At 44.4% G+C, this 21191-nt stretch overlaps 2 protein-coding genes across 2 annotated transcripts in view; one reads left to right on the top strand and one right to left on the bottom strand.

Moving 5' to 3' along the window:
• Nucleotides 1-109: 109 nt before the first annotated feature.
• PARS2 (prolyl-tRNA synthetase 2, mitochondrial) lies at nt 110-5363 on the bottom strand. Its single transcript, XM_073643436.1, has 2 exons — nt 5241-5363; nt 110-1539 (listed from the first exon to the last, which is right to left on the bottom strand). Exons 1-2 carry the CDS (start codon nt 5308-5310, stop codon nt 143-145), a joined length of 1467 nt encoding a protein of 488 aa, XP_073499537.1. The 5' UTR covers nt 5311-5363; the 3' UTR covers nt 110-142.
• TTC4 (tetratricopeptide repeat domain 4) overlaps nt 5300-21191 on the top strand; it is a 28569-nt gene continuing 12677 nt past the window's right edge. The window contains exons 1-9 of the mRNA XM_073643437.1: nt 5300-5444; nt 8459-8579; nt 8824-8941; nt 13381-13542; nt 15556-15633; nt 16062-16186; nt 17374-17460; nt 19417-19631; nt 19730-19814. Of these exons, the coding sequence (XP_073499538.1) occupies nt 8475-8579; nt 8824-8941; nt 13381-13542; nt 15556-15633; nt 16062-16186; nt 17374-17460; nt 19417-19631; nt 19730-19814 (975 nt within the window). The 5' untranslated portion in view covers nt 5300-5444; nt 8459-8474. The remainder of the gene's footprint in view (nt 5445-8458; nt 8580-8823; nt 8942-13380; nt 13543-15555; nt 15634-16061; nt 16187-17373; nt 17461-19416; nt 19632-19729; nt 19815-21191) is intronic.

Here is a 21191-nt window from a genome sequence, read left to right as displayed (position 1 = left end):
CTTGCCATTACAATCCCCTACGGCTCCGGTGGTCTCGACCAGTAAACATCAAACAAAAACGGGATTGTGCAATGTAGGAAAACTCAAGATTTTTTTTTATTATTTTGCAATTATTTTTATAAGTTTTTACTTACAAAATATTCTAGATTACATGAATAGACTGTATAAAGCCTAGCACTTCGTCTTTAGAAAGAAAATGCACTTCACCAGTCCTGTGATTCCGCACTTCAAACACTGGGGGGCTCTCTAAAGCCTTTTTACCGATGACAATAACATGTGGGTAGCCCATCATGTGAGCTTCCTTTACCCTTTTTCCAATAGTTAAATGATCTCTATCATCAAAAACGACCTCATTCTTCATGTGAGGAATTAAGCATATAGAGTCGTACAGTTCCTCTGCGACCAATGATGCCGCTGTCTCCTTGCTTCCCTTTTTAGGGGGAATGATACAAATCTGGTATGGGGCAATCAGACCTGGCCAGTGAATCTCCTCCTCGGCAGAAAGAACTTCTATAGACGCCGCCAACAGCCGTGATACGCCAATGCCATAGCAGCCCATTTCAGCCACAACGGGTTTGTTCTGGGCATCGTGACATACGGCATTGAAGACATGCGAGTACTTGGTCCCGAGGTAGAACGTGTGCCCGATCTCGATGCCCTTGCTTTCTGCCAGCTCTCCTTTACAGCTAGGGCAATTCTTCTCGTCTGGATGCAATGTCTCTACGTTGGCGGCAAAATCACAGCTGCCGCAGACCATCAGCCTGTCCTCACCGATATCGGCAGGAAGGTGAAACTCATGAGACATCTTACCCCCTATATTACCCGTATCTGCTTGGACTTTCACATATTTCAGGCCAAGGGTGCGGAATATATTAGAGTAGGCATCGCACGCGTTGGTATACGTCTCATAGGCGGCTTCCTCCGTTATATCAAACGTGTACATGTCCTTCATGTAAAACTCCCTTCCACGCAGCAAACCAAAGCACGGTCTCTTCTCATCCCTGAATTTCCGGGTGATCTGGTACAACAGGAGAGGAAGCTGCTTGTGGCTGATGCCGCCCTCTGTGGCGACCAAATTGGTAATGGACTCTTCATGTGTGGGCCCCAAGCAGTATTCCTGATTGTGTCTGTCCATCAAACAGAGCAGCTCTTTTCCCACCAGATCCCAGCGTCCGCTTTGCTTCCACAGAGCTGCTGAGCAAAGGGTCGCCATGTCAACCTTCTGCCCTCCGATCTCCTGCATAGCCCGGTCTATCAGCCTAACCAGCTTCTCCATCGAGCGCACAGTATGAGGCAGATAATGGAAACATCCGGGACTGGTGGGTCGGATTAATCCTGCTTTATACATAAGTCTCTGACTCTTACTGGATGGCTCGTTCGATTTGGATTGAATTTCAGACGAGTTTTCTTTCCACAGATTCCCTGGCTGGTAAATCCTGGACAGCAGGTGGCGCCTAACTCTGGATGAATCATTGCCATACGCTCTGCTGGCCACTAGATGGGGTAGTGATGACCTCAGTAGCCTCCTCATCACGAACTCTAGTAATAAAAATATAAAAGGTCAATAATCCGTCACATTGATCACAAATAAACAAAAAAAATAAAAAAGTTCCCCTTTCCTCAGCAGGGTCACGTCCGTCCATAAGTCTGGTATTGCACCTCAGCCACAAAAAGTTTTTCAATGGTTGCTGGACGGTCAGATTAGCCTCCGGAGCCCTACAAAGAATTTTCCCCAAGAAGAAAAAACTTGAGCTTTTAGATTTGGTGGTCCCAAAGGAAGGCTTCCTTTGCACCACTGTTGCAAAATGTAGGGAAACATGTCACCGGGCGCAATACATTAAATGGAACTTGTCAGTACATATTTACATATGTCAGTAGTGGTATGGCTGTGTACTTGGTTGTCTCGCAATGAAAACAATATTTTGTTTGTAGAGATCCGATGAGCCAGTCATGAGATATCTAAAGTTAAAATCATATGCAAATCAGGCTGGAAGTGCACTGAGGGCGTGTCAGTGTACTTAGAATGCTTATTCTCGGTGCAGACACGCCCCCAATGCGCTTCCAGCCTGATTTGCATATGGTTACTACACTAGATATCTCATGACTTGGACCTCTACAAAAAATGGTATCACTTTTATTAAAGGACAAGCGCCTATACAGCCATACCGCTACTGCCATATGTAAAGACATACTGATAGAAGTTGTTTTAAGGGGAAGCTATCTGTCAGAATAGTTTTGCTTTAACATCACATAAGGGAGATCTGTTGTTCTGCACATAATTTTTAATAAAAAAAAAGGATGGATTGCAGGATTGCCTAGTTTTTCCTTTAGGATATGTTTCAAATCTCCAGAATATGATCCTACTAGTGATGAGTGCAAGTGCTTGTTACTTGAGTTTGCATTGAGTAGCGTGGGTGCTTGAGTGACATGTTCGAGTCCCCGCAGCCGAATGTTTCGCTGCTAATAGACAGCTACAAAACATTCAGGGATTGCCCGTGTTTTTCAGGCAATTCCCGCATGTTTTGTAGTTGTCTAACAGTCGTGAAACATGTCGCTATGGGGACTCTAACATGTCACTTGAGCACCCGCGGTACTTGGTGCATACCCGAGCACCCTAGGCAAACTCGAGTAACGAGCACTAGCGCTCATCACTAGATCCTGCATTTCATATAAAACTCTTGAATTTGTCTTATGTTGTGTGGACAGGGCCAAACACTGGACTAATTGTTGCAAACTGCACCCAATAAACAGCCTCAAGAGATGCTTGAAAAATATATGCTCCATCTCTGAATAGGCCCACTCCTCTTTCCATGGGGGAAGGGGTGTGGCGTGCAGGTTTCTACTCATAGATCTGTAATTTTACAATATTATAATATTACAGTGTATTGTAGAGATCCCTGGGTTAAGACCTCATACAAAATTCGTAAAAAAAAAATAATAATAAATATTTACACAGTACTGACCAAAAGTTTGGACACACCTTCTCATTTAAAGATTTTTCTGCATTTTCATGACTATGAAAATTGTACATTCACACTGAAGGCATCAAAACTATGAATTAACACATGTGGAATTATATACTTAACAAAAAAGTGCGAAACAACTGAAAATATGTCTTATATTCTAGGTTCTTCAAAGTAGCCACCTTTTCCTTTGATGACTGCTTTGCACACTCTTGGCATTCTCATGATGAGCTTCAAGAGGTAGTCACCGGAAATGGTTTTCACTTCACAGGTGTGCCCTGTCAGGTTTAATAAGTGAAATTTCTTGCCTTATAAATGGGGTTGGGACCATCAGTTGTGTTGTGCAGAAGTCTGGTGGATACACAGCTGATAGTCCTACTGAATAGACTGTTAGAATTTGTATTATGGCAAGAAAAAAAGCAGCTAAGTAAAGAAAAACGAGTGGCCATCATTACTTTAAGAAATGATGTTCAGTCAGTCCGAAAAATTGGGAAAACCTTGAAAGTGTCCCCAAGTGCAGTTGCAAAAACCATCAAGCGCTACAAAGAAACTGGCTCACATGAGGACCGCCCCAGGAAAGGAAGACCAAGAGTCACCTCTGCTTCTGAGGATAAGTTTATCCCAGTCACCAGCCTCAGAAATCGCAGGTTAACAGCAGCTCATATTAGAGACCAGGTCACTGCCACACAGAGTTCTAGCAGCAGACACATCTCTACAACAACTGTTAAGAGGAGACTTTGTGCAGCAGGCCTTCATGGTAAAATAGCTGCTAGGAAACCACTGCTAAGGACAGGCAACAAGCAGAAGAGACTTGTTTGGGCTAAAGAACACAAGGAATGGACATTAGACCAGTGGAAATCTGTGCTTTGGTCTGATGAGTCCAAATTTGAGATCTTTGGTTCCAACCACCGTGTCTTTGTGTGACGCAGAAAAGGTGAACGGATGGACTCTACATGCCTGGTTCCCACCGTGAAGCATGGAGGAGGAGGTGTGATGGTGCTGTGCTGGTGACACTGTTGGGGATTTATTCAAAATTGAAGGCATACTGAACCAGCATGGCTACCACAGCATCTTGCAGCGGCATGCTATTTCATCCGGTTTGCGTTTAGTTGGACCATCATTTATTTTTCAACAGAACAATGACCCCAAACACACCTCCAGGCTGTGTAAGGGCTATTTGACCAAGAGGGAGAGTGATGGGGGGCTACACCAGATGACCTGGCCTCCACAGTCACCAGACCTGAACCCAATCGAGATGGTTTGGGGTGAACTGGACCGCAGAGTGAAGGCAAAAGGGCCAACAAGTGCTAAGCATCTCTGGGAACTCCTTCAAGATTGTTGGAAGACCATTTCCGGTGACTACCTCTTGAAGCACATCAAGAGAATGCCAAGAGTGTGCAAAGCAGTCATCAAAGCAAAAGGTGGCTACTTTGAAGAACCTAGAATATAAGACATATTTTCAGTTGTTTCACACTTTTTTGTTAAGTATATAATTCCACATGTGTTAATTCATAGTTTTGATGCCTTCAGTGTGAATGTACAATTTTCATAGTCATGAAAATACAGAAATTTCTTTAAATGAGGTGTGTCCAAACTTTTGGTCTGTACTGTATATACAGTATATATATATATATATATATATATATATATATATATATATATATATATTTTTTTTTTTTTTTTCATATCACTTCCTTTTCCCGGAATGTTAAAAAAAAAAGAAAAAGGGAATTGCTTCATGTCTGAACTACTAAAGTATCATAATATTTACCCCATACGGTGATTGCTAAAACAAAAAAATAAAACAATTTGTAGAAAAAACTGTTTTTCGTCACTTCGCCTTCCACAAAAAAATAGAAGTAAAAGAGACCAGAAAGTCGTGCGCACCCTAAAGTCCTAAAGTGTTAACGAGGAAAATTACAGCTCATACTGCAAAAAAAAAAAAAAAACAAGTCCTGGCACAAACCCGTCAACCCAAAAAGAAAAAGTTACAGCTCTTGAAAGACGTGAAGAAAATTGAAAGCGAAGAGGGAATCACTGGGACTGGGTCACCAAAGGGGCCACGTACACCTGGAGCCGGCCCCTTCATGGATGACACTTCTGCATTTATTTGCACAATTCATATATGCTAGTGACAACCAAAGCAGGAAGAACTTGAAAGGGTTAAGAAAAAGAAGCCTGAGACACAGCAGCCATGACACCCGGCAGGGCAGCTGCACACATCACACAGGGAACCATTGCCCTTTGTCCCCTGTTCCCAGCACGGCTCACCCTTACCAGACACGGGGCTGCTCAACGCCAATATCCAAGGGTAAAAGAACTCGGAAGACGCACACCGGAAACACATGGGGGAACGGAAAGCGCGGTGCACAGCGAGGAACACGTGGGAACCACAGAGAAGACCGGAAGTGTGTGACAGAGGGGCGACGCTTGAGAGAGTGCTGGAGGACTGGAGACCTAGTGGAGCGCTGACATTACCAGGTGGGCTCTTATTTGTCACATAGATGGGAATATCTGTGCCCTGTTAGGAGAACTACATGTACCAGCATGCCATCCATTTGGTAGCTCTTTGTGACTTGCAGGCTTTCTCATGTAACTTGGCAGTTGCTCTGAGTCAGTACTTGCATTGCATTGGTATACAGCGGGGGCGGTCATTTCCCATCTACAAGATCCTATCCCAATATGTAGTAGGAGTAATAATTATAATATTAGCTAATACCTTCAATTAGTAATGTAGCATAGTTCTTCTGATAACCCATGTTGCTTACCCCATGTGCAGGGCATTGCAGTAGCTTAGGTATCCATGGTTACGACCACTCAGTGACAGTTACTTGCTAGTGGATACTTAAGCTTCTGTAATGCCCTGCACATGGGGTAAGTGACAGGTTATCAGGAGAACTATACTACATTTCTAATTGGAGGTATTTGCTAATATTGTTATTATTACACCTACTACATATTGGGATAGGACCTTGGAGATGGGACTATCCCTTTAACTCCCCCTAATGTGACAGCTGGCGCTGCTTGCCCTTGGTGTGACTGTGATGTTAGGTGGTATGGATTATGTTGCTACTTGCAACTGTTTCTCCAGGTTTGCGTCGGTCTGGAGAGCAGGAGACTCGTTATGATAAGTTTTGTAAAGAACTCGCAGCAGTAAGTAATACCAAACACAGATGTATATTACACTGCAGGTGTAATGTGAATTGTGTTCTGCGTTTATGTTTATATGTTTAGTGATCTGTGTTGTTGGTGACACAGCTGTCTTCTGCCCAGCAACAGATAAGTAACAGGGACAGTTGGAGTTAAGTTTGGGACTAGCCCAGAGTGGGAGGGGCAAAGCTATATGGAGAGAGACAGTTTCCTGGCAGTGAGTCAGATAGGGCCTGGAGTGTATAGAGAAGAGACGTAATGTCTGGTGTGAGCACTACTGCATTTCATGGGTGTCCCTAGAAGTGAGAGGAGACCAGGAGAAAGAGAGCGTGATCTGGAGCGGAGACTAGGAAGAGTGACTGAGAGACAGAGTGATTTATTGGAGATGGGTCCTGGGAGATGACACCTAGCAGTACGGCCCAGAGTTTATAACTCACAGAGGTAACGGACCTAGACAGGATGGAGTACGCTGGACAAAGAGAGCACCCCAGGCGGGAGCTCCAGAGCGTCAGCATCAGAGAAGATAAGTACCGGCCATATTGAGAAAGTAGCTCCTCTAAGGGGAAAGAAGACCAAGAACTCCGGGTTGAGTAAGGGACTCTTGCTAGCTGAACTGTGGTGTTGAGCTGGGTTGTGGAGAAGTAGTGAGGAGCAGTGAAGACCGTGAACAAGTAAAGAGAGAGAAGAGAAAGGGATTGAATTTCTGTGAGGAAAATGTTACGCATTATCAAGGAAACATTTGAAAAGATACTTACCCATTATCTACTGTATATAACCCTTCCCAAGTTAATGTTCAGTAAAAGGTTTATTTTGAACTGTCAAACATCTGGTCCTGGCCAACAAGCAACATCGGTTACATGCGGCCTGCACAGGTGTAGTGCCCTCACAGCACAAGTCCACGCATCCAGCCAAGACCCTCACCTTCATGTAACATGACGGGGCATAAGAGACTAGTACCTCGCCCACGGCTACCGCCTGGCATCACGTTACATATACATCACATAGGAGACGCCGGGGCTGCTGCATGTGCATGACACAGGAGACGCCGGGGCTGCTGCATGTGCATGACACAGGAGACGCCGGGGCTGCTGCATGTGCATGACGCAGGAGACGCCGGGGCTGCTGCATGTGCATGACACAGGAGACGCCGGGGCTGCTGCATGTGCATGACACAGGAGACGCCGGGGCTGCTGCATGTGCATGACGCAGGAGATGCCGGGGCTGCTGCATGTGCATGACGCCGGGGCTGCTGCATGTGCATGACGCCGGGGCTGCTGCATGTGCATGACGCCGGGGCTGCTGCATGTGCATGACGCAGGAGACGCCGGGGCTGCTGCATGTGCATGACGCAGGAGACGCCGGGGCTGCTGCATGTGCATGATGCAGGAGACGCCGGGGCTGCTGCATGTGCATGACGCAGGAGACGCCGGGGCTGCTGCATGTGCATGACGCAGGAGACGCCGGGGCTGCTGCATGTGCATGACGCAGGAGACGCCGGGGCTGCTGCATGTGCATGACGCAGGAGACGCCGGGGCTGCTGCATGTGCATGACGCAGGAGACGCCGGGGCTGCTGCATGTGCATGACGCAGGAGACGCCGGGGCTGCTGCATGTGCATGACGCAGGAGACGCCGGGGCTGCTGTCTTCATTGGTGGGACGGGAGCGCAAAGCACACGGACTGTGCCTGCAAAATACGTCCTGACCCTGGCCAGTAATCCTTCATTGCATGCGCCTCAGCTTTCAGTAGTGAACCCCTGGGTGCATGCGCTCACATTGTAAGGAGCAATTTAAGGTTCTGCAAAACGCGGCTGCCGGTCTAAGTACCGTAGTCCCTGGGAATCTGCTTTCCCTGGTTTACATGGTACCTGTCTGATTCTAAAAGGGGATGTCCAATGGCATCTTTAATTTCCCCTTTAATGGCTAGCCAATAGATTGTGCAGGCTTCTCTGGCCCTATTGCTGCTTCCTGCATAGAAGATACAGTTTATGGCGGTATTATATGGTGGATATGAGTGCACACTGTGTGATATGTGACTATGAAGCGCTTTTGATCTTAGGTCCCTTCTTTCCCCTCCAAAAATATGGAGACAATCAAGCACCAGGATGGCGGTCCCTGACCCCTGTCTGGTAAGGCGGCCATTGCATCCATATGGAGAATAAATGCACAGGCGGCCATGAGTCTGCTCAGCTGGGACCACCATAAGTGATTGCATACCTGAATGTTGCAGTCAGTAATCCTACAGGACCTTGCATGTCCAAACTATCTCAAATCCTTGTCGTCTCTTGTAAGCAAAATTAATTTAAAAAATATATATATTGAAACATGATGATATTTGTATTTTACAGGAAAACCTGCGCTGTCATGGATCCGAAGCAGCCAGAGGAAGATGAAGTCATGGACCAGTTTATGGATAAGTTCCGAACGCAGAAGTACAAGGGAGCTTTCAATGAGGACAACTGGGAGGAGGTGAGAACCGGCTTATTTAGGTGATGATACTATTCTATAAAGGGAGAGGTCATAGTCATCGTGGTCGGGCGATATAACCTATAGGGCTACAGAGCTCTCCATCGTTCACCTCGGGTGGACTGCATACGTTTACCTACAGAGTCCATACGGTACCATGGTAGGAGCTGTAATACTTACTGGCAGAGTAATGCAGATGTTGTATGATATCCCACGATGTAACCTTCATTTTCTACATCCACTGTAGGAGTTTGAGAAGATTCCCATGTTTATGAAGAAGGCTCCAGATGAAATTGACCCAGAGAAAGCCCCGGATCTGGCCTGCCTCCAGTCTATGCTCTTTGACAGTGATCGCTCCCCTGAAGGTATTGTGTGCATTAAGTGTAATCATTTTGCAAGCAATTATGTGCAAGTTTTTACTACACTGTCTTATTTTTCTATTATTTTTAAGATCTCTCATTGCTGTCGGTGAATAAGGATAGTTTTCCTTTCTATCCCGGTCCAGCCATATAATAGTTCATCATTTTCCAGTATCTAGATACTGACAGGCCGGGTTCACTTTGACAACACAGACTGGCAAACTACGTAAAGGTGTGGTCTAAGGCTGCGTGCCCACTATGCGTTTTTCAAGCGTTTTTGCCGCGGAATTTCAGCAGCGAAAACGCTTAAAAAACGCTTGGTAATACGTGCCCTATGGTCCCCAATGATAATCCGCATGTGCTGTGCACATGCTGTGGAAATTTCCGCTGCGGATTATCATTGCGGAAAAATACGCAGCATGTCCATTAATTTTGCGGACACACAGCGTAATTGCCATTGACTTGCATTGAATCACTTAATATCCACATGACTACATGTGGACATGCGGATATTAACCGATTCAATGTGCGGATGGTACCTGGGTCTGGAGAAGAGGACACTCTCCTCCAGACCCAGGTACCATAGTACCTGTTAAAAAAAGAATTTAAAATAAAAAATAAAGATTATACTTACCTTTCGATGGCCCCCGGTCTCCTCTGTGGTGCGTCCGGTCTCTTGTACGGCTCGCGATGGTCTAAAAGGACCTTCATTGATGTCATTTAGTCACGTGACAGGTCACGCGACCGCTGACGTCGGCTATCGTGTGACTTGTCACATGACTAAATGATGTCATGAAAGGTCCTTTCACACCACCACGAGACACCGGGGAGACCGGACGCAGCGGAGAAAAGACCGGGGGCCATCAGAAGGTAAGTATAATCTTTGTTTTTTACCATTTTTCTTCTTTTTTTAACTATTAACTTGGTCACACTATATAAATCCATGCCGATTTATATAGTGTGACCAAGTTGTCAAGCACTTTTGCAAGTGATGCTCAAATTGCTTGGAAAAGCGCTTGATAAACCCGCATGCAGAAATGCATGCAAAAACGCTTGACAAATGCTTTTACCTGGCAGGAAAAACGCATGTAAAACCCGCTTGCGTTTTTCCTTCCAGGGAGATGCGGGAAAAATCTGCAGCATTTCTGCATCATGGGCATTTAGCCTAATTGTTATTTTTTTTTAACATGTGTTTGGAGGGATGATTTTTATGGCACCTACTAATATATAAGGATTAGAAGTTCTGTTCCTTTCTCACAGACTGCACAGCTTTCCATACTGCTGACAGAGAAGCATGTGACCCGACCTGTCCATCAGCCTCGTCCAATAAAAAAATAAACGCTTTCCCGGGTGCAGTCTCTTTAAATTGGAGGAGGTTGATGGACAGGTCTGGTCACAGGCTCCTTCAACAGCAGCCTTTTTATGGACAGAAGACCTGTGCAGTCTGAGGAAGGTATGTGAGGAGAACCTATAATACTTATATACTACAAATGAGCAAATCGACTTGCAGGACCCTGGACCAGCGGACAGGTTAGTATTCAGTAGTCCTGTTAGCCACCTCTTACCTGCTGACATCACCGGTGCTTCTTTTGATTAGCCAGTCTGCCACAACATCATTCATTTGTCACAGTGCAACTATGACATGGCGGCTGTAGAAGGTAGGATGCGGTTTGCAGGGCTCCTGTTCAGCGGCCACCTATTCCTGCAAATGTTTTCACTTATCTTTATTACAGTGGCTTGCGAAAGTTTTCACCCCCTTTGGCTTTTTAGCTATTTTGTTACATTACAACCTGTGTTTAAATATTTTTGTCATCCGATTTGTGTGTGATGCATCAGCACTAATAGTTTAAGTTGGTGAAGTGAGAAAAATATAAGCATAAATTACATTTATGGGATTACATAATTAAAAATTGGCATGTGCATATGTATTCACCCCTTTTGCGAAGAAGCCTCTAAAAATTTCTAGTGCAAGAAATTATCTTCATAAGTCACATGATTGGTGAAAGGACATCCCCCTGTGTCCAATCTAAGTGTCACATGTCTGTCAGTATATACACTTTACCTGTTCTGAAAGGTTACAACACCATTAAGCAAGAGGAGGTATCACTAACCAAACAACACCATGAAGACCAATGAGATCTCCAAACAAGTCAGGGACGAAGTTGTTGAGAAGTACAAGTCAGGGTTGGGTTATAAAAATATATCCCAGTCTCTGATGATCCCTTGGAGCATCATCAAATGGAAAGAACATGGTACCACAACAAACCTTCCAAGAGAGGGCCGCCCACCAAAACATTCAGCCCGGGCAAGGAGGGCATTAATCAGAGAGGTCGCACAGAGACCAAAGGTAACCCTGAAGGAGCTACAGAGTTCCCAAGCAGAGACTGGAGTATCTCTCCATATGACCACAATAAGCCGTACACTCCACAGAGGTGGCCTTTATGGAAGAGTGGGCAGAAAAAAGCCTTTACTTCCACACAAAAATTGTAAGGCTCCTTTTGAGTTTGCCAGAAGACATGTGGGAGACTCCCCAAATGTATGGAGGACGGTGCTGTGGTCAGATGAGACCAAAATTGAGCTTTTTGTTCACCAAGGTAAATGTTATGTCTGGTGCCAAACCAACACAGCTCAACACCCCAAGAACACCATCCTCACAGTGAAACATGGTGGTCGCAACATAAATGCTATAGGGAGGTTTTTCGCAGGGAATATGGTCCAAGTGGAGGGGAGTATGGATGGTGCGAAACACAGGGATAGTCTTGAGCAAAACCTGTTTCAGTCTGTCAGTGATTTGAGACTGGGAGAGAGATTCACCTTCCAATAAGACAATGACCCAAAGCATACTGCTAAAGCAACAATCGAGTGGTTTAAGGGGAAACGTGTAAATGTTTTGCAGTGGCTTAGTCAAAGCCCAAACCTTAATCCAATTGAGAATCTGTGGTCAGACTTGAATATTGCTGTTCACCGGAGTAGACCATTGTTTTATCAAGTTTTTAACACTAAGGTTCAGATATGGCTTTAAAGAAGGCAACCGCTTGCGATATAACACAATTTTATTTATAATAGTTAATTTAAAGATAAAATACACAAAGGAATAGAATGATATTGCATACACTTTTGTATATGTTAACATACGAAGGTTAAGTACATATACTCACGTCATCACCAAGGAACTTTTAAACATCATCCGTCTGGAATATCAGAGAAGCCACCACCAAGACAGAGAAACCCTGGAATTATCACAACACTGCATGGGCGACCCACTTATGCAGGTATTACATACAACACTACACATCAGTGCAGGTAGAACTTTGGAATCTGTCTTAGTAACATTTATCTGGCCTTATATATTGTGAATGTACACTAGCAAGTGGGCAATAAACGGACACAATTCAAAAGCTCTTAGTGATCACATAAGACAACTGCAGACAAAGGTTAAACAAATCTCCATGTTTTACAATAACAAATAATAAACAAAGGACTATTTGAGAGATGAACTTTCAGACAATGTGAGTAAACTGTTCTCATGATACTCTTACTATGAACATTCTGTGTCTAAACATCAGGTAAGGCTTTGAAAGGATGAGCCTTATCTATCTGTGAATATATAACCAGACCAATGCTGGTTTGAATGCATTCTGTATATTTCAATATGGACTCAAAATATCCATTTTTATGTTCACTCTACAACCATCTAACTTGAAGGAGCTGGAGCAGTTTTGCCTTGAGGAATGGACAAAAATCCCCGTGGCCAGATGTGGAAAACGTAGAGACTTATCCAAAGGGACCCGCAGCTGTAATTGCCACAAAAGGAGGCTCTACAAAGTACTGACTTTTGGGGGGTAAATAGTTATGCACACTGACGTTTTCAGTTATTTTGTCCTGTTTGTTGTTTGCTTCACAATAAAAAGAAAACCAAATGTTCACAGTTGTAGGCATGTTCTTTACATGAACTGATGCAAACCCTCAAAAAAACTGTGAAGTTCCAGGTGGTGAGGTAGCAAAACATGAAAAATGCCAGGGGGGGAGGAGGTCAATACTTTCACAAGCCACTGTGTGTAGTACTAAGTGCCCCAAAATCTTGTTCCCAACACATTTACTAATATAGAGATGACGTGGACAACCCCTTTAATTGGACATCAGTTACGTATCAGACATTAAAATGCAAGCAGTTTATGGTTGTTTATTAGAACAGCATGGCTAGTCTCTCATTAATGTCTGTAGACTGTTTCTCGTATTGCACCTAAAGAAATGCTAAGACCTGCAATGCCTGATCATGTCGATGGAGAAGAGCAGCGCTGTTTCTAGAAGAAAAGCAGCAATGTTTTTCTGATCTCATACAATCCCTTTAGCTTTGATTATAAGTCATGAGATAAGGACTGATATCCTTTAATCTGAAGTGCACCAGTCACGTTACTCAATCTAATCGCTCACTGCTTGCGCAGAACAAGCCAAGTCCTATAAAGAAGAGGGAAATGACTACTTCAAAGAAAAGAATTACCAGAAAGCCATCATCGCTTACACGGAGGGCATCAAGAAGAGTTGTAAGGATGCAGAGCTGAACGCGGTGCTGTACACCAACCGGGCTGCCGCTCAGTTTTATCTAGGTGAGTGTGTATGATGACCACAATGAAAAAGGATCTGATCATAAAACATATTACCTTATTTTTTGGACTATAAGACTCACCCCAAATTTTGGGGTGGAAAATAGGGAAAAAAAAACGATTTTAATAAGATGGGGGTCCGTCTTGTAGTCCGAATTTTAAGGTATTTTACCCGGAGGGCAGCGGCGGGGGAGCAGGGTCACAGGAAGCATGGTCCCTTCCTCAGGAAGCAGGCGGCAGAAGTGGGGCAATGCTGCGGGCCCTGGGTGGGAGGAGGGGGGTATCCCAGCAGTGCGATACTGCGGGCCCTGTGTTGGCAGTGAGGCGGAGCAGAATGTGTTGCATGGGGCCGGGTTCCTTTCTCAGGAAGCAGGCGGCAGAAGTGGGGCAATGCTGCGGGCCCTGGTGGGAGGAGGGCGGTATCCCAGCGGTGCGATTCTGCAGGCCCAGTGTCGGCAGTGAGCAGAGCGGAGTGCATCATTGATTTCCCAGCGGCCATTTTCCTGAAACCGTGGGCCACCGGAAAATGGGCGGCACATGCACAGATTGAGATCTCGGCTGTGATCTCAATCTGCGCACGCGTCGCCTCCGGGGACCATTTTCCTGAAGCTGCGGGCTTCAAAGACATGGCCACCGGAGGCAGCGCGTGCGCAGATTGAGATCTCGGCTGGGCTGAGATCCCAATCTGCGCACCCACCGCAGCCCACGGCTTCAGGAAAATTACAGCCGGAAAAGCAATGTTGCACTCCGCTCTGCTCACCGCCGATACCGGGCCTGCAGCATCGCCCCACTTCTACCGCCGCCGGCTTCCTGAGAAAGGAACCCTGCTCCATGCAATGCACTCTGCTCTGCCTCAGTGCTGACAAAGGGTCTACAGTATCGCCCCACTTCTGCCGCCGCCAGATTCCTGAGAAAGGAACCCTGCTCCATGCAATGCACTCTGCTCCGCCTCACTGCTGACAAAGGGTCTACAGTATCGCCCCACTTCTGCCGCCGCCAGATTCCTGAGGAAGGGACCCTGCTCCACCACCGCCACAACCCCCCCTGTAAGCCTGCATTCAGACTATAAGACGCACCCCCCATTTTCCTCCAAAATTTTGAGGGTAAAAGTGCGTCTTATAGTCCGAAAAATACGGTATATACCTACTTTGTATAAGAAAGATGCAGATATTGGGGTTGTGAAGCTCCTCTCTTTACCACCCATGCTGACATTAGGTGTGTGAGCGAGGGCAGGATAGTTGCATGCGATTGCTGGCAGGTATCCGCACGTGTCCGATCAATCAAATTGGATAGGTGCTGAACAATTCTCTTAACCCCTTTTAAGGACCAAGCCAATTTTCATTTTTGCATTTTAATTTTACTTCCTCTTCATCAAACATCCATACTTTTTTTTTTTTCTGTTCACCTAACTGCTTTTTTGAGTTGTTTTAAGTGACACCATTCATTTTACCATTCAATGTACTGAAAAACAGGGATACAATTCCAAGTGGGATGAAATGGTGAAAAAAAAAACAGTGCAATTCCTCCGCTGTTTTTTTTGGGTCTCATTTTTAGGGCTTTATTATGTGTTACACGTGACCTGGAAAAATCATTCTCCAGGTCAGTACGGTTACGGCAGTGTCAAACTTTGTATATTTTACTCATTTTAAAAATTCTGACGTTTGTAAGAAAAAAAAAATAAAAAATTTTAAAGAATGAATGTCGCCATTTTTCTGTCCATCAAGTTATTTGAGGGTTTGTTTTTTATGTGCTGAGCTGTAGTTTTTACTGGAGATATTTTGATCCCTTTTTTATTTCCTTATATCCTAAAGTTGTAGAAAGTGGCTATGCAATAACTTTACCCCCCCGCCCCCCCAAAAAAAAACCTTCAGTAATAAAGTTAGAAAAAAAAGGATTGTAATCTTCTTTTTCTCAATTTCTTTCTTTCTCTTTTTTTGGGAGGGAAATTGCAATTTTGTCATAGATTTAGATTAACTTGTGCCCAATAAACTAAACTAACTGTTCTGTTCTCTCCAGGTAACTACCGCTCCTCCCTTAATGATGCGATTGCTGCAAGAAAACAGAAGTCAGATCATTTAAAGGCAGTGATTAGAGGTAATGTGTGGGACGTATTCTGGAAATTAGTCCAAACTAAACCTCATCTTAATCATCCCTATTTTTTTGGATTACTTTTTTTGTTCATTTTTGCTTAGTTTTTGGCAGTTCGAAAAGTTATTATTCTCTGGAACCCCCCCCCCCCCATAGAAGAACAGTCATAATTTTTTACTCCATCATGTTTTACTGATGATAGAACAGTGGGGCCGATCTCCTGCAACATTTAGGGACATCGCAGCCAGAGACAGCTCGGATTTTTGGTTTTAGAGAAAGGAATATTTTTTTTGTGGCTGTTTTGATGGAATAAAAATAGGAGCATCTATTTGGTGCCTTCTTTCTTCTGTTTTGATGGAATAAAAATAAAATCATGTGTTTTGGTGCCTTATCTGATTAATGTTATACTGGATACTCCATGTGTCCTGTTTTAGGTGCTCTGTGCTATATGGAAATAAAGAATTACTTGGAAGCTTTGAAGTGGTGCGATGAAGGCTTACAGATCAGTCCAACGGAGAAGAAACTTTTGGAAACGAGGACGAAAGCTGATAAACTTCATGTAAGTAAAAATAAATAGCTGCTCCTACTGATGTGTGCATAGTTATCAGTTATATATATAAAAATAAGACCAAGTGTGATAATATATAGTCATCGAATTCAGGAAATGTTAAGTGGGTTGTCCCATAAATAGTATAAATTCCCTATCCAGATCGGTGATAAATGAATGATTGCTGGGTCCAGCTGCAGAAACTCCACTGATCTCAAGAACGGACGTCTTAAATTTCCCTGTGTGAATGAAGTATTGTTAAGCGCTTGTCGGCCTCTCTAACACTTCATTCACAAAGGGGACTCTGTGATTCCCATTCTCGTGTTCAGTGGGGTCTCGAGCACAGCGGTGTATGGCTCAATATAAAGTCTGTAGGTCTGTACACCATTCTGCTCATGCATAGGCTGAGTACTTCTGACCCTTGGTTCAAGTAATCGGTGGAGATCTCCGGACCTAGACTATATCCAATCAACAGTACTGGGATACCACATACCAATATGATTTAAAAGTTTAGCTACACTTTAAAGTTATGATATAATTCATCATATGAGTAAAACACACATTGCTTGTGCATTTCAGGCTGCAATGATCCAGTGCCTGAAATGCGTTAGGAATGTTTGCCTTTACCATATGATTGACTATATGGACACTTTTTAATAAAAGCTACAGGTTTTAAAGTTTAGGCCACTGGATGCTGGACAATGATTGACCTTCCTAGCACTTTCTTTCTGCTTTATATTACTAATTGGATGCGCTGAAAAGGCAGGCGCGTTACCGCAAGTATGTGTACATGTGGTCACATGCCGACTAGACGTGTGTTCGGCAAGTGAATTGAGCAAGACTGGACACTTCTAGTCGGCATGTGGTCGGAAGTATGCAAATTGCATATTTGCAGTCAGATGACACTCACTCCCTTTGCTGGAAAATCCTCACAGCTGTGAGGACTCGCAGGTCTACAGTCACATAGTATGACTGCAGACTTGAACCCCAAGCCTTGGACAACCCCAGGGAATATAGTAAAACAGACAACTATGTATGCTCTAATAACAAGCATGTCAGTGCAGTGATGTATCCTGATTGTGGGCAGACTGCAGATAGGGACGGGGGATTATTTCAACTCCATATTTGTATTCAAATTCTTCAACCTTCTGTTTGTTTTGTATGGATGATACGAAATAAAATGCTTTCTCCATGTACAGAGGGCTGCAGAGCGAGATGCCAGGAAGTTGAGACAGGCAGAAAAGAAGAAGCAGGCACAAAACGACTCTCTTCTCCGTGCAATTAAGGCAAGAGCATTAGATATGTAAAGCTAATAATAAATGAGTGATGGATAGCAAGTAAATAATAACTAAAGCTCCCTCGCTGTCCCATTTCCCAAAACTTGACTAACTCCTTGAGGACAGGGCCATTTTGCATGATTTTGAGCTTTTTAACTCCTAATTTTTGCAAGAGCCATAACTTTTTATTTTGCCTTTTCCATCATTTTCCATGAGGACTTGTTTTTATGCTGGACAAGTTGTAGTTGTGAATGACACCATTCATTTTACCTTATAATGTGCTGGAAAATTAGGAAAAAGTTGAGTTGAATTGGGAGAAATAGTCGCAATTCCACCATATTTGTTTGGGTTCTGTTTTTACGGCTTTCATTTTGCAGTAAAAATGCCCTGGCACCATGATTCTTCAGGTCACTACTATTACGTTTATTCCAAATTTGTATCGAGGGAAAAAATTCAGAAGTTTGTTAAAAAAAAAAAAAAAAAAAAAAAATATGAATACATTTTGGCTTGTTGCCTATTTTTGTAACCATTTTATTTTCCATTTATGGAGCCACATAAGGCCTTGTTTTTTGAATAGTGAGCTGTGATTTTTATTGTTGTGCTTGATAATTTAGGGTACATACAATATTTTGATTACTGTTTATTGCATTTTTTTTGCAGGGTGCAGTTAATTAACTTTTTTACTTTCATAGATTGTCACCAAATATGTTTATTCAATTGCATCATTTTTAATTTGGAAAAGAAGGGGGGAATTTAAATTTATACATACGTGCGTGTATATTGTAGAATATTACATGGACAAGTTATTGAAGGGGTATATGTGTCGCCCAAATTTTTGCTATAAGCTGTGGAAATACAGGTAGGACCGGGTTAAATCCTAGCGCTACAGATCCTGATGAGGTGCATATGACCAGGCTAAGTTCTTAGGACGCAGACAGACGGACTTATTTCTCGTGCGAGGATCACATCGCAATCCTCGGACTGACCGTCGGCTCTCCCGACCTGAGCGTGACCGCTGCATAGAAATACATCACGCTGTGACGCTCAGGTCAGGAGAGGTGCCGGGCCAGTCCATGCACTGCGATGCGATCCTCGCACAAGAACTATGGCCGTCTGTCTGTGCCCATAATCTTAGTTTCTCGGCCTTGAGAGGGAGAAAAAACAGAGCACAGGTCTTGTTCTTCTAACTACAAGTATCAATGGTTGCTCTTAACCAGATTGTGTGACGGGACTGGAACTAGCCCAGCCATGTCTGACTAGCTGGGGTTTAGTTAGCACCTAGACAAGTCTAGGGATTTTATGATTTTGTTTTTCTGAGCTGTTCAACCAGTGAAAGTAAACATATATCAGTTAAGGCCACGTTCACACTGGCAGTATATGGTCATCTGGAAAGAAGGATGGGATCAAACAGGGTTCTGGGATGGGTTGACCTCCGGATTGTTTTGGAGTATGACTACCATCAGATGAGCGTATTATATGTACTTGTGCAGGCCCATTATAGCCAGTGCACATAGCAAGTTTTCCACATGGACCATTGATCTGCGTGGGAAAAATAAAGATTGCAACATGCACTACTCTGGTCCAATTTACTGATCAAACTAGCGCCTACAATGGCAGGCCGCTCCTGCATTAGTCCGGATGAGTGCGCAGAGCCAGTCATAGCAGCAATTTTCTGATGTGAATGGCCCAGTTCAGTGCTGTAGTGGGGAGTGGAAAGCGGCTGCACAGTCCTGCACTGGGGTATCACGCGGCCACCAGTTCCCTTGAATGTGCACCGTGTAATACCACATTTGCACTCTAGGCACTAGCAGCTTTTCCTGGTAATATCGTCTCATTGCCAGGAACATGGATAAGGGTTATTCGGATAGGACAACCCTCTAAATAGTCCTAGATAAGTAAACCTTTGATGGGAGGATGAGCTTATCTGATCAAGTATTTATCATGATTATTGAACTTTTACTATAGGAACGAGGAATAAAATTACTAGAACAAAGCAGCAAGGAAGAAGAGGAAGAGGAGGGAGCACCGGGAACGTTACATAATGGCATCTCCAATTCTGAAAATGTGACTGGGGCACAAGTCATTTTAGATGAGAATGGCTGCCTTCATTGGCCGGTGCTGTTCTTCTACCCAGAACACAGTCAGACAGACTTCATCTCTGCATTTCTGGAGGACTCCAGGTAGGTTGGGAATTATTTGGCCTGAAGTAACTTGCTCACTGGATCCTACAGTTGGTTTTGGGTTTCTGCAGTTCATCATTAATTATTATTATTTTTAGATTTATAGATCATCTGAATGAAATGTTCTCGCAGGATTTGCCACCGTGGGATACAGACAGAAAATACTTGGCTCACAATCTAGAGGTCGGTACTATACAGACAGTCATTCTAAGTAGTCACTTTGTTTTTCAATTGGAGGAGACTGATGGACAGGTCCCATGACGGGCTCCTTCATCAGCGGCCATGTTGATGACAGAAATTCTGTGATGAAGGCTGCACTAACAAGGAGGCGATGCCTAAACTGATGAAACTGTATTACCTAATATTAGTACGTACTAGAGATGGTGCAAATTGATTCATAGGACCCCTGGTCCAGCGGCCACTTCCGTTATCTACGACTGCCAGAAAGGAGCCCGGAGAGCAGTCTCCTACCTGCCGGCGTCCACAGCAGTCGACCTGGTATGATATCACGCCTCAGTGATGACATCACGTGCAGCACGCCTCAATGATGGCAGCACGCCTCAATGATGACATCACGTGCAGCACGCCTCAATGATGGCAGCACGCCTCAATGATGACATCACGTGCAGCACGCCTCAATGATGACATCACGCCAGGCCGACTAATCAAAAGAGGAATCGGGGTTGCAGTCAGGTAGGAGGCGGTTTACATTGCTCCTGTCCGGTGGCGACATATTAATGACGTGCCCGCTGGACAGCACCTTCTCCGGTAAGGACCACAAAATCATGTCCCACTATTGATAGAATAAAGTGGACAAACCCTGTAATTTCCCCCCATGGAGCTGAACACTTGTTAGGTTCCCTCACGAATTACAGCTCATAACTATGAGTCCAGCAACAAGACTCCATGCATTCAGCTTATCATTGAACCTTTTATGTAAAAAAAAAAAAAAGGGATTGTCCAAAGTGGACACAGAATGCAGCTAATGACGTGAAGTCAACAGCACTCGTGACGTTTTTTAAAGCCCAAGACGTTTTAATACGCGTCTGTGCCCTGGACTTTAAGAGCCTGACGCGTATTAATACGTCTTTGCGATCGTGCGGGCACACAGGCTGTGCAGGCGCGATCGCCGCCGGGTGTCAGCTTATTGTCACAGCTGACATCTGGTGCTATGTGCTGGGAGCGGTCCCGCACCGCTCCCGCCACATTAACCCCCACAATGCTGCGATCAAAGTCAATCGCAGCATTGCGGTGGCAAGGGGAGGTGATCACGATACTCACCTCTCCTGCCGGCCTCCAGCGCTGTCTGCCGCGGCTTCCCGGATGTTGCCATGACGACCCGATGTCGTCATGACAACATCCGGGTCACCAAACAGCAGGAAGATATTTTGGTCATGCGCAGTGCATGACCAAAATATCTTCTGCATCTGCAGCACTGACAGCCTAGATAGCACAGGTATGGTGCTCCATTCCTGTGCTATGCAGGCGATCAGAATAAAAAAGTTAAAGTCCCATGGTGGGACAAAGAATAAAAATAAAAAAGTGTCAGAAAGTGGGAAA

This window comes from Phyllobates terribilis, unplaced genomic scaffold, assembly GCF_046119375.1.
Source record: "Phyllobates terribilis strain yellow unplaced genomic scaffold, ASM4611937v1 Scaffold_8__6_contigs__length_399053987, whole genome shotgun sequence".
Lineage (NCBI taxonomy): Eukaryota > Metazoa > Chordata > Amphibia > Anura > Dendrobatidae > Phyllobates > Phyllobates terribilis.
This window is presented reverse-complemented; position numbering and strand designations above follow the sequence as displayed.

Coding starts and splice junctions, on each gene's coding strand:
- PARS2 (XM_073643436.1), bottom strand. CDS start 5,310: ATGTGTTTCCGGTGTGCGTCTTCCGAGTTCTTTTACCCTTGGATATTG. Junction 1,540..5,240: donor GTTGAGCAGCCCCGTGTCTG/GTAAGGGTGAGC, acceptor TTTTATTACTAG/AGTTCGTGATGAGGAGGCTA.